The 16,728-nt window shown below is 47.5% G+C and overlaps 1 protein-coding gene across 1 annotated transcript in view; it reads left to right on the top strand.

The window, feature by feature from the left end:
• The window catches only part of LOC119402268 (uncharacterized), a 66,854-nt gene that overhangs the window by 30,156 nt on the left and 19,970 nt on the right, over positions 1-16,728 (top strand). Inside the window, exons 4-5 of the mRNA XM_049418563.1 lie at positions 6,627-6,732; positions 16,506-16,675. Coding sequence (XP_049274520.1) covers positions 6,627-6,732; positions 16,506-16,675 — 276 coding nt within the window. The remainder of the gene's footprint in view (positions 1-6,626; positions 6,733-16,505; positions 16,676-16,728) is intronic.

Raw genomic sequence — 16,728 nt, 5'->3', positions numbered from 1 at the left:
GTTGCAAGGCTCAGCGTGAGCTAGGTCCGGCGGCATCCGCAGAAACTGCGTCTTTCATTGCAGACCGTTGACGTCACCATGTGTTGCCTAGCAACGCGTTGGAGGAAGGAAAAGATGAAAAGTGGAGAGGAGGAGGAGAATAAGTGAATAAAACATGCTGCGAATATGAACCAACTAGCCCAAAAGTACATCTTGATAAATAAAACAAAGTAAGATTTGTTGGCGAGGGGGGACTCGAATGCGGGTCCCAATGTCTGAAGACTAGCGTCGTAACCACTCGGCTATCCAGGCACACTAACAGAACAAGCATTCATGGGAACCATATGATTACGTTGCTATATGCAAAAGAACGAGAAAAAGAAAAACAGAGAAGGAAACACAGAAAGAGAAATAGAGAGAGAGAAAGATAGAAACAAACAGAGAGATAAACGTGTGAGGGTGTGGAGGAGGGGAAAGGGTGAAGCATAGGGTGTGGAGGAGGGGAAAGGGTGAAACAGCCTTGTATAGTACAGTATGGCAAGGAAGTTGGAAAGGAAAGTGAGGGTGAGGAGCGATGCGAGGGTGAGGAGGAGGGAAGAGTGGGAAGTGTGGGTGAGGAGGAGGGGAACACCACCAGCTCCGCCGTTTCCTCAGTCTTCGTACCACTAGTGCGTAGCTGTCCTAATTTTTTTTCTCCGTGAGATTTGCAACGAATCGCGACATATATCTAGCCCTTCATAACAGCCCTACAATAATTATTTGGATGTCTGAATGTAAATGCATCTTGTTTCTCCAGTGTACTCCAGAATGTGAAATTACCTGCTCCAGGGTGCTGCCAGATGCAAAATTACCTGCTCCAAAGTGCTCCATAATGGAAAGTTTTGCTGCTCCAAAGTGCTCCAAAATGAAAATATCGCCGCTCCAAAAATTGCTCCAAATCAGAAGTCTTCGGTAGCATCACTAGGTTATACTAGCGTGCCTGAATGGCCGAGTGGCTAAGATGTTCACCTTCAGGTCGTGGGTAAGTAGGTTGAAATCCCGCCTCGGCAAAGACTTTTAGATGCGAAGCATTTCTTAGCGAACTTCTGTGACTTTGTGCTCTCCTGGCCGTTTCCTTAATGGGACGTGTACCAAAATTGGTATGGTCCAACGTGACTGTATGATGAACATAAATGATAGGTCGTAACATGAAAATCATGACATGCATGTATGAACAGCATGAGTTTAGCCATGGTCTTGGTGCTCTTGCAGCTGCTTCGTTATTATACCAAAATATATATATATATATATACCAAAATTGGTATGGCGTGACAAGATTGTATGACAAACCATGTGACGGGTCCTATCATGCAAATCATAACAATCATGTCATGTACAGCATGATTTACATGACATGGTCTTGGGGTGCTCGCAGCCGTTTAATTATATGGATAGAACCAAAATTGGTACGATGAAGCATTTTTGTATGGTGAACATAAATGACAGGTGGTAACATGAAAATCATGATATGCATCTCATGTACGCTATGATATACATGCCCCTCTCGTGATGGGCTTGTGGCCATTTTGCTATCTTGACATTTATCAGATTTGGTATTGTGTGACGTGACTGTATGAAGAACATAAATCACAGGTGGTAACATGAAAATAATGACATGCATGTCATGTAGGACATGATTTACATGCCATGCTCATGTGCGCTTGCGGCTGTTTCACTAGCTTGATATACACCAAAATTGGTATTGCGTGACGTGACTGTGTGACAAGCATAAATGACAAGTGGTAACATGACAATCATGACATGCATGTCGTGTAGGGCGTGATTTACATGCCACGCTCATGGGCTGCTCGCGGCCGTTTCGCTAGCTTGACATATACCAACATTGGTATTGCGCGATGATACTATGATGAACACAAATGGCAGGTCCTAACATGAAAATCATAACATGCATGTCATGTATAGCATGATTTACATGACACTGTCTTGGTGTGCTTCCGACCATTTTGTTAACTGGATATACACCAAAATTGGTATGGAATGACATGAGTCCGTGGCAAACATAAACGACAGGTCATGCATTGCATATACCAGAATATACGTTTCATTATGTTGAAGATTATGCATGCATGAATGCATGACAAACATGCAATATACAGTGAACTAGATGTTATGACATGAATGACTTCATTCGCCTCAAAGACAAACAAGGTGATGTATGCGGCTCTTTGCTGGCTGCTTCACATTGCATCGATTCCCACAGTATGTGGGATCTGCCGGATTTTTTTTCCAAGTCCTGCAATTTCTCTTTTCCTTTCTATCCCTTTTTTTCTCTCTCTTCCTCTGTACTTGTTCTCTCAGTCATTCCATGCCAGACAAATTGGCGCACGTGTTCTGGGGGCGCAGCAGAAGATGAAGAGGAGGAAGAGGAGAGCATGTGTTTGTTCACTGTAATAATTTCTGTTTGCGACTAATGGGGCTTCTCCTAGCTTAAACAGCTCCGCTGTTAAAAAAATTGCAGTGGCTTAGCTCGGCTATGCCAGGATATACGTAGCGTTAGCAAAGGTTCAGCTGATTATTCTTAGCTTTCCAGATTCTCTAGGATTATTAGCCTTCTTCTGTTCATTCTTCGTACACTGAACAGCTAATTACCAGGCAACTACTTTGGGATCCGATGAGATAAGCTTTTCGGCTGTTCTGCGCTGTTGTGATGTTGTTAGTGGGCTCAGGCCTCTTGCACACAAAGAAGGTCTCACAGAAACGTCGAGGCTTTAATGTGGACGCGGGACGGGACTGACGAGCACGTTGAACAAGCACATACACATAACACACACTCCGGTCTATACGCTTAGTGAGTAGCGTCTATCGGCGCGGCGACGGCACACACACACACTCACGGCACGTCGACCGCGCGGCGATACTGTCACCGACGATCCAGGCGTGCGTCGGAACGAAGGCCCGGCGCCGGTTGGTCTGGAACGTCGCCCAGCACGGTAGTGGCCCAGGATACGGCTTGACCGCACCGGAACCCGTTGACGCGCGTGGTACACAAGACCCAGGCACAAGTCTTCAGTCAGTGGCCGTACACTTGGTCGGGAATGCGGGTCCCGCCCATGCAGCTCAGGCTAGCCTTCCGCCGACCGCTCCCGCGCGAGCGATGCTCATCGTCCTCTTCTTCTCGCGATCAGACGGCACATACGCGCAATCGGCCGCGTACTTCAAATATTCTAAATTCCTATCACATTTCCCCCCAATTTCAAGAAGTCGAGGAGGAGCACAAAGGCGACGTAGCACCACACGACGTAAGCGACGTAGATCCACGTAGCACAAAGTCCCTGCACGTTATTCGTCGAGGATCACGCCATGACTCCAAGTTCTTCGTGTCCTTGCAGAAGCACTTCTCCGAGACTTCTCGGCGAGGCATAATTGATGATACAAACAGTTCGCGCAAGTCTGAGGTCTTGGTCTGATGGAGCACGTCCGACTAGGTGGCGTGGGACTCTTTGCTCCTAGGCACGTGCAACACAACCTGGCAAATCGTCTGGTCTCCGACTGCATTCCGGGCCAGTAAAACTCAGTGACGACTCGACTTAGCGTTTGCTTCACTCCCTGATGACAAGCGTGGCTCCTTTCATGAGCTATCCTCATTACGTTCTTTCTAAGGTCCTTGGGCACCACCAACTGGTCGAATATTTCCCCTCGTGTCGTCTTGTAATGCCATCTTGCAAGTAATATTCATTTTCGCTGCCACCCGATATCCGCATCTTGCCGACCTTTTCGAAGCAGCGCCTGAGAGATCCGTCGTTCTTCTGCAAGTCCTTTAATTTGCATTGGTATACCCCTGTGATTGTGGGTTGCAGCCCTGGCAACGATGGCAGTGACAGTGTCTCCGTACCCTTTGCAGCAGCGATGAACCCGGCCCCGCACACGGCCAGCTTCTGTGTCTGGCTTGAGGCTACGTTTCCAACCTCGTTCGTCCCTTTGTCCCTTATGTCTGGCCGCCCTAATTGCGAAGTAGGTGGCCCCCGCATGGAAGGGGGACTCGTATCGCTCCGAGTTCTGTCTGGCGACCACAAACTGACCGGGTCATTAGGTGGCCGGGCTCCTTCAATGTTCCCCAGCACCACGTCATACAAGGGGTCCCGCATGCATTTAACCCGCGCAAGGCCTGTAAAGAATGGCGTGTCGAGAAATACCATGGCTTCCGGTAGATAATGGATCGTGCGATTCAACAGGAACACCGGGCTTGTTGTGCCTGTCATTTTCTCCCGAGGTATCAACGAATGCCGCACAACTACCGTGTTGCAACCAGTGTCTCGTAGGACCGATACCGGTTGCGATTCAAGGAAGCCCCTACGCACTGGCAGCTTTGCGACGTCGCATCCGGGGGCTGGTGGCATTAATGTCGTATTGACTATGGGAATCGTTTCGCCGCTTTGCAGTACGACGTACCCATCCCCTTCGTCTGTCGGATTTTCGGGCGGCGATGGTGCCATCATACACGAAGCTTGTCCTGTCTCTTGTCTTGAGGGTCCTCCTGCTGGACCGCTTCTACGAGACCATCCGCGGTCCGCAGGTGTTCCTTTACTCCGGGACCAGCACTCCGAAGCTCGATGACCCGCCTTGTCGTAGAGGAAGCACCGGTCGGTTGACCTAGACGTCTTCGGTATTTCCGCCTTGCCGGAATGCTCCACCGTGGCCTCTTTGAGGGTCTTCAGCGGTGTACCGAAAACGCTGGAGCAAGGTAGCCTTCAGCTGGTCGTAATCTGTGGCTGCGTTAGAGTAGAGTCGCCCTATGACCGTCAAGGCCTCTCCGGTCAGACACAGGCTGAGGGAGAGTGCCCATTTCGTGCGGGGCTAGTCTTGGCTTGTCGCAACTCGCTCGAAACGCTTCAAGTAGGCGTCTAGGTCATCCCATTCCTCGTTGAACGGCGGAATCAATTTGTGGGGGCTGAAGATGTCGGGTGCTGCCCTAGCAAGCGCCTGTCCCGCACTGGCATCCGTCGCCGCGCCTTGCGTACTGCCAGTCTTTTCCTGGAGCTCAATCTTGAGCTTGAGCACGCGTTCTTCGGCCTCCAACCTCAGGCGGTCTTGCTCGGCCTGCGCTTTCGCGTCCTCGCGATTTTGGGCACGCTGGTCCCGTTCCCTCGCGATTTCCGCGTCGACCCAGCGCTTGAGCTCCGCTCCCGTCATTCCGAGGTCCTTGCCTATGGCGTATAGCCTCTCAAACTCCATCATTCCCTCTTGTGTGCTTGAGTATCCTGGCAGGCTCGCCAAAATTGTGATGTTGTTAGTGGGCTCAGGCCTCTTGCACACAAAGAAGGTCTCACAGAAACGTCGAGGCTTTAATGTGGACGCGGGACGGGACTGACGAGCACGTTGAACAAGCACATACACATAACACACGTACACTCCGGTCTATACGCTTAGTGAGTAGCGTCTATCGGCGCGGCGACGGCACACTCACACACTCACGGCACGTCGACCGCGCAGCGATGCTGTCACCGACGATCCAGGCGTGCGTCGGAACGAAGGCCCAGCGCCGGTTGGTCTGGAACGTCGCCCAGCACGGTAGTGGCCCAGGATACGGCTTGACCGCACCGGAACCCGTTGACGCCCGTGGTACACAAGATCCAGGCACAAGTCTTCAGTCAGTGGCCGTACACTTGGTCGGGAACGCGGGTCCCGCCCATGCAGCTCAGGCTAGCCTTCCGCCGACCGCTCCCGCGCGAGCGATGCTCATCGTCCTCTTCTTCTCGCGATCAGACGGCACATACGCGCTATCGGCCGCGTACTTCAAATATTCTAAATTCCTATCACAGCTGTCGAGCAGCATTTGCACTGTCCTTCTCCATAGCGTTACCCGCCTGCAAACGCCAGTCAGAGGCACTATCAAGCGGCCCCAGCGCAATGTCAGACGGCGACTGCACAGCGAAGGCGAATAGCTGCGTGCACGCCGGGGCCACTTTGTCTATGACGTCACTCCTCTCGAATTCGGCGCAGACCAGCGGCGGTGGTGGAGTCTGCGCCCACACCGGCGCCAGCATGTCTTCCGCGCTTACGATGCCACTCCGCCCGAACGCACAGACCAGCAGCGGCGAGCCGCGCGCGGCGGTATCGGATAGCACGTGAGATGCCAGCTCCGTGACCCAGCTGTGTGACATCACTGATCCTCGCGCATGCACAGCACGGCTCATGATGCTCCACGCGAAATCGGCTGCGGCTAGGCAAGTGTAGCTAACGCTAAAAAATGAAATAGTCTATCGCATGCTGAACGCTTCTTAAAGTCACTTTTGCCGCCGTACCCTCATGTCATGCAGAAAAGCGTCCTGAGAATGGGAAGGGTCTACCAACTCTCACGGGACACAACATTTCCTCTCTTCATTACACACATGTGCCTGCATTGTGTAATAATGAGTACCGGTATGATCGCTGAAGTCTAAAAACTTTGCTGGAAATCATGCAGAGCTGCCCATGATGTTGCTGCGGCACTGAGAAACAATAAACATCACAAGACTAGTTCGTATGTCTTCTGATCATTCAGACAAAATCCTGAAGGCCCCTCGAGTTTGAATTATCCAGTCTACAGTACATATATAGCATTTGACGAAGCTACATCCCAGATCCGAATGTTTGTTTGCTTTGTGCAGGATGCTTCCTCTTCAGAAATCGGGGATCTCTTGCAGAAGGTTGAGTACCTGGAGAAAGAAACTAAGGAGCTGAAGAAGCGTCTGCTCGAGGAGCAAACACTTTCCAGTAAGTGTTTCACTTCTTGTAATCTGCTTGTAAAGTGTAACACGTGGTTTTTACTGAAGCGAATGTTCCAAGCCTCTTGTGCTGTAGTTTGTTGGATCTGAAGAGCTGTTCTCGGATCACACGGACAGCTGCGCCATCGTGCGACGTAAAAACGTGGACATATATGAATGAAACAGCTTTTACAAAACGGCAAGCTCGCCAGCGGAATCTAATAAATAACTAGTAACATAAATGATCCAATATAATGCCAATGCAACACACAGAGGATATAACACACACAAAACAACGTAGCACATACACCGCGAAGGCGGTGTCACTGACGTATGGCTCACCACGAGGGCCCACGGGAACGAGCTGCGGTATCGTCCCCGCGGACCTCCCGCGAAAGATGTCACTCCACAGCTCCTCCAAACCCCAAAAAAGAGTTTTCAATAAGTATGCAGAGTTTTTCATTAGCAAGGAGTCTACACCCGCCCACAAAAGTTTACAGAACGTGGGCTCCTCTGCAAGTGCGAATTTCTGCTCTGTTAGTGCACGGCGCTTCTAAATTAGCAGGTAGCTGCGTAGGTCGCAAGAAATACTACAGGCTGGAACATCTATTTGAAGGCTGTGTCCTCCCACAAAGCGGGAATATTGCTTTCTCGAAAGTTTCGCGTTCCGAAAACTTTTGGGTATGGGGGTACCTTTTTCTGTAAATTCTTCTGCAAAGCGCTTTGTCTTTGAGTATTGCACTTTAGTGCGACAATGCAAAGGTTGCACAAGCAAGAGCATTGATGATATGTCTGCACCTGTTTCCATGCTTCTCCGTGAATTCTTGGCAACTTTTTCTGAGGTACAACGTATCCAACATTGCCGTTAGAGAAACGACGCTGGACTGTGCCATGCACGAGCGCGTACTCAGTAGCCTTCACCAGCAGATGTGTAACTTGCACACCGCGTTCATGGCAAGACAGTACAACACAAGGTGCCACTGTGCTGATTAGTGCACTGGCCGTTTCGCATAACGATGAACATGCCATCTCATAGCAGCATTAACCGCCATCACCGTAATGGTCGGCACAGGGCACAATCCTTATCCTTACCCGGGAAGAAAAAAAGTATCCGATTTTGATGACAGGATTCAGGGGTGCGATCATTATGCGTGTAAACAAAGTAGATTGTTTATCCATATGGTAATGCTCCCAAATTTCATGTAACTGCACAATCTAAAAGAGGATGTGCAGTTACATGTAAATAAAGTAGATGGTTTAACCATATGGTAATGCTTGCAAATTTCGTGTAACTGCACATCCTCGAAGAGGATGTACAGTTACTTGAAAGGGTATGTGAGGAGGGGTTAAGAAAGTAATATTAATACACATTGGTATGCTTTGCAAGAGGCGAGAGGTTTTATATGCGAAGCAGATCTTTGACTCGTGTGTGTAACGCCGTACGTTACGGGCGTCCGTACGAATGTGCCGCAATGCGTTCCCCTCGCCGTAGGTGTTGGAGCATTGCCAAGTAGGTCACGCCACAGCTTTGCGTAGACGTCACGCTCCCCTTGCACGCTTCCCTCGCAGGTGCGCGCTGACGTCACTCTCTCCCTCACCCGCAGCCTGCTTGCCGTAGCGCCCGCAGCTGTCGGCCGCTCCGCCCGCTCGCAACACCTCTGAACGTGTCACTTCTCTCTCGCTTCATCCGTGGTAGTCAAGGCGAAGCGTGCGCCTGCTCCGGTCCAGCGCCCGTGTCTCGACTCTGAAGAAACAACGACTACGAAGTCTTGCCAAACTGCCACGAATTTCGTGTATCCCGGTGCGATAGACTCAGTCAAGACTCGCATAGAGACAAACCACATTTATCACACAAAGCCACGGCACCCCAAAAATATACAAGTATACAAAAAGGACAAGTAACAATAAGCAAATTTGAAAAATCTCTTCAATCTAAGCAGTAAATCTTTCTCACGGTCCTCTCCCGCTAACATAGGTTCACAAGTCTATCATCCCGATCGCTACTTCGTTGCGCCGCTCTTACTTGATTCTTTCGACCTCGTTGTGCATAAGTCCAGTCAGCGTCGATCTCCTTCGCGATCCGCTTTCGACTATCTTGTGTGACGAGTTGGCCGTCGCCTGTCAACAGAAGTCGTCGTTCACCGAGGCTTGCCTGCTAGACCCGTTAGGCCGAACGTCGTCGTCGGGTCCTTCGCCTGGCATGGCGTTCCACCGCTGACGTGGCCCTCCGGGGACTGCCTTCGGTGGCTTGCTTCGGAAGGGGTCTTGCGCCGGGAACATCCGTACTTGCGGGGCGCGGCCACTGCATCGCCGAGGTGCCTTGCTCGAACGTCGTCGATCTTGCCGGCCTCACCTCGGGACTCCCGCGTCACCGGCCGCAGACCCGAACGCCCGTCGCTGCCGTCGCCAGTGCGTCTGCTGGCGATGCGACCTTCCTTCGCCGAGCCCACGAAGACAATGCCAGCTCATTGCTCTTCGTCCTCCTTCATGGCTCGGTTCGCGTGCCTCGAGCTCTGTGTAATATTCCATGCACGCGCTCGTGCCGCTTCGAATGTCTTGAGGACTTCGTCGTCATCTTTTTGCCTCCGAGGGGCTCTTACTCAGGACATACGCCCCCCCTTTCCAAGAGTTTTTTCTCAAAAAACTGCTTCTTGCCACCATCTATCGCTTGCCATAACCTTGGTCAGTGACTTCACACTTCCTTTTGCTTGCCTTGTGTTCACACTTGTGTTCACTCACTGGTCATCACCACGCACTTACGGAAACACATCCCAAAACACTACACTGAACACATCACAATGTCCAGCAGTTCATCGTCCGAAAAACTATATGGCTACGCACACAAAAAGCAGAACTACACACAATACACAGCCTTCATTGTTAAAAAAATGTTCAGAAATTCATGGTTTCCTTTCTTTTTGTTTGATAAAAGTTTGCAGTGCTATACCCCGAGTCTTGACTGAGTCCATCGCACCGGGCCACCCGAAATTCGTGACACAAACGCTTTAATGAAACTTACACGAAACCCAACCCGCCTCCCGTGTCTTTGCGTTTCAAACAAACGTTTACTCGAGTAAACGCTACACCGAGTTTCGCTTCAAACCGTTCTTCCAGCACCCGCGTCGATGCCCATTTCAACCAGGTCAACTTTCCTATTCCTACATGCCCCTGTTGACATAATTCGGAATTTTGAGCATTTCTCTTTTCATCCTAGACGTGTGAGGCGCTTTGTCCTTGTCTGTTGTGCTGCACTCCTAATTACCGCCATGTGTTCCTTCAACAAATGTTACCAAATTGGAAGATCTGCCACTTTTCTTTCAGTATAATGTAAAATGTTGCAGCTATCTTTTGCAACATAGAACGTCACCGCTGCATTTGCTTCCTAATGCATTACAATAGAAGCTCATTAATTCAGAAAATCGAATAATTCGGATGCATTCTCTGGACTCGGCCAGCATATGCATTGTTTAATGACATCAAACACTCATTAATTCGGTAATATTTGGCCACAACTCTAGTAATTCGGACAATGCTCGGAGCGCGCTGAGCACGAAGCGCTGCAAATGTGCGACGCAAAGGAACAAAAACAAAATTCGTGGACAGCCAAAGTAGCTGCGGGCTTTCAGAAAGGCGTAGTCGCCATGCATAATCGTGTTGTTGGTACGTAATAAGGTATGGGTCTAGAGCACGTTTCGGATTAAGAGACCACTTTGTCTTGAGCCACGTTCGCGTTGTGACTGAAGTCTGAAATGACGAAAATTTCTGCTTTCACACTGCTCTTATGCAAAATAATTACTCGATTTACGTATTCCTCAAGAAAGTGAAAGTGCATTGACGTAATAAACACTTCTTTATTGTTTTCTCGATACTTTTTGTAATTCGGCATTCGGTTAAGTCGGACAGTTTTTCGGACAGAATTAATGAGGTTTTACTGTATTACCATTTATGACTTTAAACGGCTATGCCCAAAAAATGGCTTTGTTCACCTGCATTTCAAAACCAACCCTGTGGGAAGGGACAACAGAAAAGTCGGTGGAACTTTCATGGTCGTGGTTCAGGGGGACGTAGGAAGGTGTTTATGCTTTTGTGCCATAGCCGAACTAGACAGGCAATTACGTCAAGACGATCAGCTTTAAGCCTTTGCGGTCCAAAACCTTTTCCCACCTTCCGTCCGTTCTGGTCGGAAAAGACTCAAAACTCAAGTAAAAGAAATTTAATTACTCTTTTACAGATGGCGCTTAGTGCAGTCAGAAAACGCGTGTGGGAATCAACGACGAAAGAACTTGACCAGCAGTGCCCGGCCACAGACCACTGCGGTCGTGTTGCGCATTTGGGCAGGGCCCGACAACGGGCCGCAAAGGGTTAAAGTATTAGTATTTACATGTATGCAACCTGCTGGAAGTGTAATGCAACGCATCAATGCCACAGTCGGTGACAAAGTAGCAAGTCTCATTTGATCGAGGTTAGCATGCTCTGAATTGTTACGGTTTAACCCGTTTATATTGCACTCAGTATTAACGTGATAGCGTTAAAGAGCTCGTTTTACAGGAATTCCTGCGTCAGTGTGGGGTGTTGGCATCCTTGGCTGTGAGCGAAAAATCAGCATTGTATGTGAGCAAAAATTCGAGGTAGATGGAAATAAATAAATAATTTAAAAAATATTCGGTTCGAGTGGGAATCGAACCCAGGACTTCTGCATGGCGAGTAGGTGTTCTACCAGCATACCCGTGCTTGAAACGCTGTAGGAAAAAAAAACGTATAAGAATGTCACATAGTGCAAGGAGTCTCCTTAACACATGTAATATTGCGTGGCAGAACTGTAGAATTGCACGAGGCGTCACACTGTCAATTGCACGACGAGTGGTTGGTTTATAATGGCCCATAAATACAAAGTGCTCAGGCATGACTAATCATCACTATCAGCTGCAGCACCAACAAAGTGTGCAACTGCGCGTGTTGCCTTAGGGATGCATAACGGGTGCTCTGCAACTGTACTTGCAGTAGGCATTCTAGGATACTTTGAAACGGCCAATGTTACGTGCGCAGATGTTCCTTTCCTTGCCGCACGGTTGAGGTGTCCATCGAAAAGCAAAGCCAAGCTAGCGATTGAAGAGGCTATGTTAGCGGGCCCCGATTTCGCTATCGTGTTCTACTCTTCAAGGCGAAGCTCAAGTGGCCTCCAAGTTTTTTCGGATCACTCTTCATGTCGAACGGTGCAAATATTCTATTGGGTATCGCATGTAATAGAATAGAAGCACTGGTCTTCTTATCAAACTCCCATGTTGGGGGTGGGACACGGTACATTCGAAAGCTGCAATGACAAAATCACCGGGATAAAGTAAACATCGCTTTGGCGGGAATTTCATTGGCGTGAGAATGAGACAGAAAAAGACGGGGAAATGGCTTTAAAACAATTTACTGTCAAATGATAGTAAGGTTACTTTGCCGAACCTTGGCTTTGCAGCACTTTGACAGCCCTGAAAAGTGGATGAAAAGTGGACGAAAAGAAGAAAAGTGGACGAAAAGATGGCTTGCCGCGGGCAGGCCGCGGCAGGCCATCTTTTTGTACAGTTTTTTTTCTTCACATTTATATTACATTTATTACTAATAACGTCCCCTATAATTTCCTTGGCATTATTGTCTGTTCTCATTAATATTGTGTATAACAAAGAAAAACAAGCCCTTGAAATTTTCACTTCTTTCCTTCAATATAAACTGTGTTGTGCAACTGAGCCAAGGAAGTACTTACTTCTTGCTGTAGAGGCTACAAAGAAAGAGAGCCTGTATTTCTGCGATGAAGTAGCACTTTGTGCACTCTGCTTTTCTGTTTGCATGAATACACGTACTGCTGTAGAAATGCGTGGCTTCAGGTCTTTTTTTACCGCTAACCATCCTCTGCAGACGCTAGTTCATGCTTTGCGGTATCGCAAGGATTTCCAAATCGCCAACACATCACGAGATGGTGTCGCTAAAATTCTGCATTCACACCTCGACATTTAGTACTTTTTTTTCGTTTAGGACGACGCCGAATGAACTACATGACGTGCTTGAATGAGAAAGCGATACCCACATTGAAATGATTTTGTCGAATGGACGGTACGATGGTTAGACCTAGCGCCATACCGACACGGGCATGTGCTCACTTATTAGAGTGCATACAAGTCTTTTAAGGCGAAATGTTTATGTTTATTGTGTAGGCATATGTACAAGGATTTGATGCTGTGCTAGAACAGCGGAATAAGCTGTAATCTGAGGACGCGCGTGACGTACGCACCCATGCGAACACGGTGTGGCTAGCAGACGATGCAAGGAGTCATCCACACCGCGGGGTTTCGTCCGCTCGCCACTAGGTGCCGACTCTGCTCGATCTCGCCGCCAATACCAACTTGGAAAAACATTGCTGCACTTAAAGTTGCATTCAGATGAGAAATTGCAAAAACTTGTTAACTTTTTAATTACCGTATTTTCCGGTGCATAAGACGCACCTTGTACATTTCACGACTTTCGCGGGAAAAAATGATATATAAGATGCACCTTTGTATAAGATGCATCTATTTTTAACTCTGTCAACATGATAAAACACATTGATGCACCCAGAGTACATTCGTTGCAAAAAGCGTAGTCACACACGACACTGAATATCTGTAAGCCACAGTATAAAACTTGTATATATAACGCTGTCTTAAGGTGCAGAAAACCACTATTTATTCCACTAGATTCGAAGCCACATCCTTCTGCGCACTCTCAAAAGTTCTTCCACCTCGGTTGGCAGCATCGCTGGGTTGCTGTTGTCGGCCTCTGAGTAACTTTTACGCGGCGTTGTAAGCACCTTGAAGCACATCTTCAGCGTTGTGTCTGTTGTGGTGGCTACTTTGGCAGGAACACATAAGCAACAAACGCGCCACACGGTTACTACCTACAAACATGTATACAAAAAGTAAACAGCGACCGGGAGCTGCGACTACTGCTGAACTGCAGCTACATCTCACGCGGAAACATGATTATGATAACAAGTGGTACTTCTGCTTTTTTAACTGATATTGTGGGTGCTACAACATTACAATGAACTGTTGTGGTGCCCTTTTTTATTTATTGCCTCAGTTCTGTGGGTTTAATGCTTCGCTTATGAACAAACAATTCAAACAGTAGAACGGGGTGCGTGACAGTCGTGGCTTTTATTGCGGCCGTAATCTCCGGGGTCACCGCACTGCTTGAACAGCAAGTAGCTGACATCTAAATCTAAGACCACAGCCGCTTCATTGTTATAACAAAATTAGATATATTTTTATGAATGCTCTCGCGCTCAGTTTATCGTACTCATGAATTAAATATGGACATATTAGTCTCGCACAATCACATTACTTTTTGCGTATATAAGATGCACCAGCGAAAATATTGGAGAAAAGGTGTGTATTATACACCAGAAAATACGGTATTAACTTTAGGGCCATTGTTCATGTGGAAAAGTTGTAGGACGTGACAATTTATGGCATGACCATTTTTGTAAAAATGCACATAATTTGAGATAATAATCATTGAAATTCAGGGCCTCTATCTAGGCAATACCATGAGTACACCGAGCACACAGGAACTCCATCAGCTATGTTATGTCAGACTGGAAGGTCACGTGATGAACTTCAAAAAAAGGTGCGCCACAGCAGAATATTGTCAGGAAAAACGGCAAGCTGTCCCGAACACCCAAATGGACCGCTTATTCTTTACATTTGGTGTGTAGTGCTTATCTGTTTCTTTAGCAGGGTACCGAAGAAAACCGCAATTTCCACTTTTTCATTCACTATACAGCTTCAAACTAGGCAACAGTAACTGCGGCGCTAGTTCTCGCAGGCAAGTGAACGAGTTTTTTGCGCTTTCGAGTTTGACAAAGAAGCGGATAAGCACTACACACCAAACGCAAAGAATAAGCGGTCATATTGGGTATTTGAGACGGCTTGCCGATTTTCTTTACCATATTCTTCTGTAACATGTCTATTTTCAAGGTTCATCGCATGACCTTCCGATCTGACGTTAACACAGCTGACGGTTTCCTGCACTGGCTTAAATCACGGGATGGTGTGTGTTGACCCCCCTTTTGTTCAGGCTGGGGGGGACACTCCTTGCACTGACCCCCCTTGAGATTTATCTTTCAAACGCCATATATATGAATTACATGAGAGTTAAGTATACTGCAATCAACTTTTTTTGCTAATGCCTGTTTATTTTGTAGTGTGCGTAGGCCTGTGTTCAGTACCCGTCACTTTTGTGAGACTATTGAAATCGCAACCGCCGCTTGACCGCTTTCGGAGAAGACTCAATAGAACAACGCAATTACATGAGCTGGAAACCCATGCTCGTTTTTTTTTTTAAGTTTTATTTGAAAGCATGATTTTAATTTTTGTATAAATAAAAACAAGATGGCTTCCATGGCAAGACGTGTGTCCCCCCTTGTGATTTAACTGGATTTACGCCATTGGTTTCCTGTGCGCTCAGTTTCGGAATCGCCAAGATTGGGGCCCTGTATTTCGATGATTATTATCTCAAATTACATGAATTTAAAAAAAAAAAACGCTCATGCCATAAATCGTCACGTCCTACAACTCTTCCATATAAACGGCCCTCAGGGTAATAATTACAAAGTTAATTAACGAGTTTTTGTTAATTACTCATTTGAATGTAACTTTAGGTGCAATGAAGTTTTTCCACCTCAGCATAGAGTTCACTTGCGAAGACGACAGGGTCTCACTGTCATAGCATTTTTATAAAAATCTGTGTCTAAAAAATCAGCCTTTGTATGTTTTTTCCTGTGATGTGTTTTAAGTGTTATTTCTTCTCGTTTTCTGCATTTCTGCAACATCACTAGGTTATGTTATCGCAACTGTGCAATTGGTTTGAGTTGGTGTTCCTTTTATATTTTCGTTCAATAAGCCTCTCAGTCACAAGTAAGCGCTTGCGTTGTCTGTCCAACTTTCGTCCCAGTTGTTTGTGCTCGATCTTACATTGGAACTCATGAATTAGTTTGCAGTTTAAAGGGACTGACAACTAATTTTTAGGGCACCTGTTTTCTTTAGCGCATTAAAGGCTAACTGGTCAGAGCGTCTAGCCACGGAATGGTAACGTGGAAAATGCCGTGAAGCATTTTTAATCAGAATTTTTCCATCTGCGGCGAATATGAAGTATTATACACACTTGACAACACATGCTGCAAACAGTGAGCGCGATAGCTGTTCGTGTTCGAGCGCGGCGGTTTACTGCGCATGTGGGCACTCCGCGTGCATGCGCCGCGGCTCTACATGGGCCACTGGCAGCCATGAAGGCAGCGCCGCTTTCTCTCCGTGCAGCTCCTTTTACTCGTAGGCAACACAGAACAGAGTCGTAATAGATAATAATATACATACTCTAACTTTGAGGACCAATTATGGCGCGCATGACAGCATCAGACTATGTACAGCAAAGTGACCATCTTCATAATCCTGCTTCAAGGCTCTTCCGCTAGGCTGTGCGACATACTGGTTTTTGTTGCTTTTGCGTACGATTTAAAAATATAAATCCAACTCACAACACACAAAGGATGCTAGAATCTGTCGCTATATTTCACGGTCTTCTCATTTCTACCAGGATCTAATCACACGTTCTGCCCAGTTGCTGGTCCCTTTGATGTTACTGCAATTTCAAGCTCAGTTCTCTGGCAGAAAATATTTCTGACTCGGCAATGTCTTTTATGTCGTCTTCTGGACGATCACCTTGAAGTTTCGGTCGGTTGCAGTAGCAGTTTTTTTTTTATTTCAGAAACACTCTCCACGTCACTTGAACTGGCCAGAACACTTCAGCAGTTGCAGCCTCAGCAAGAGGTGTGCAGCAAGGACAACGCCTGTGAGGAAACTCTCGAGGAAAGTCCAAGGAAAAGTGCCAGGAACTGCACAAGGAACAGACTACGGCGCAGCGCTGCAGACAGCTTGGTAGGTGGGCGTGTCACCAATGACTCGTCCTTGGTACCGTTTGCTTTATCTGC

Source organism: Rhipicephalus sanguineus, chromosome 8, assembly GCF_013339695.2.
Source record: "Rhipicephalus sanguineus isolate Rsan-2018 chromosome 8, BIME_Rsan_1.4, whole genome shotgun sequence".
NCBI lineage: Eukaryota > Metazoa > Arthropoda > Arachnida > Ixodida > Ixodidae > Rhipicephalus > Rhipicephalus sanguineus.
Note: the sequence above shows the minus strand (reverse complement) of the source record. Positions and strands in the feature narration are given on the sequence as shown.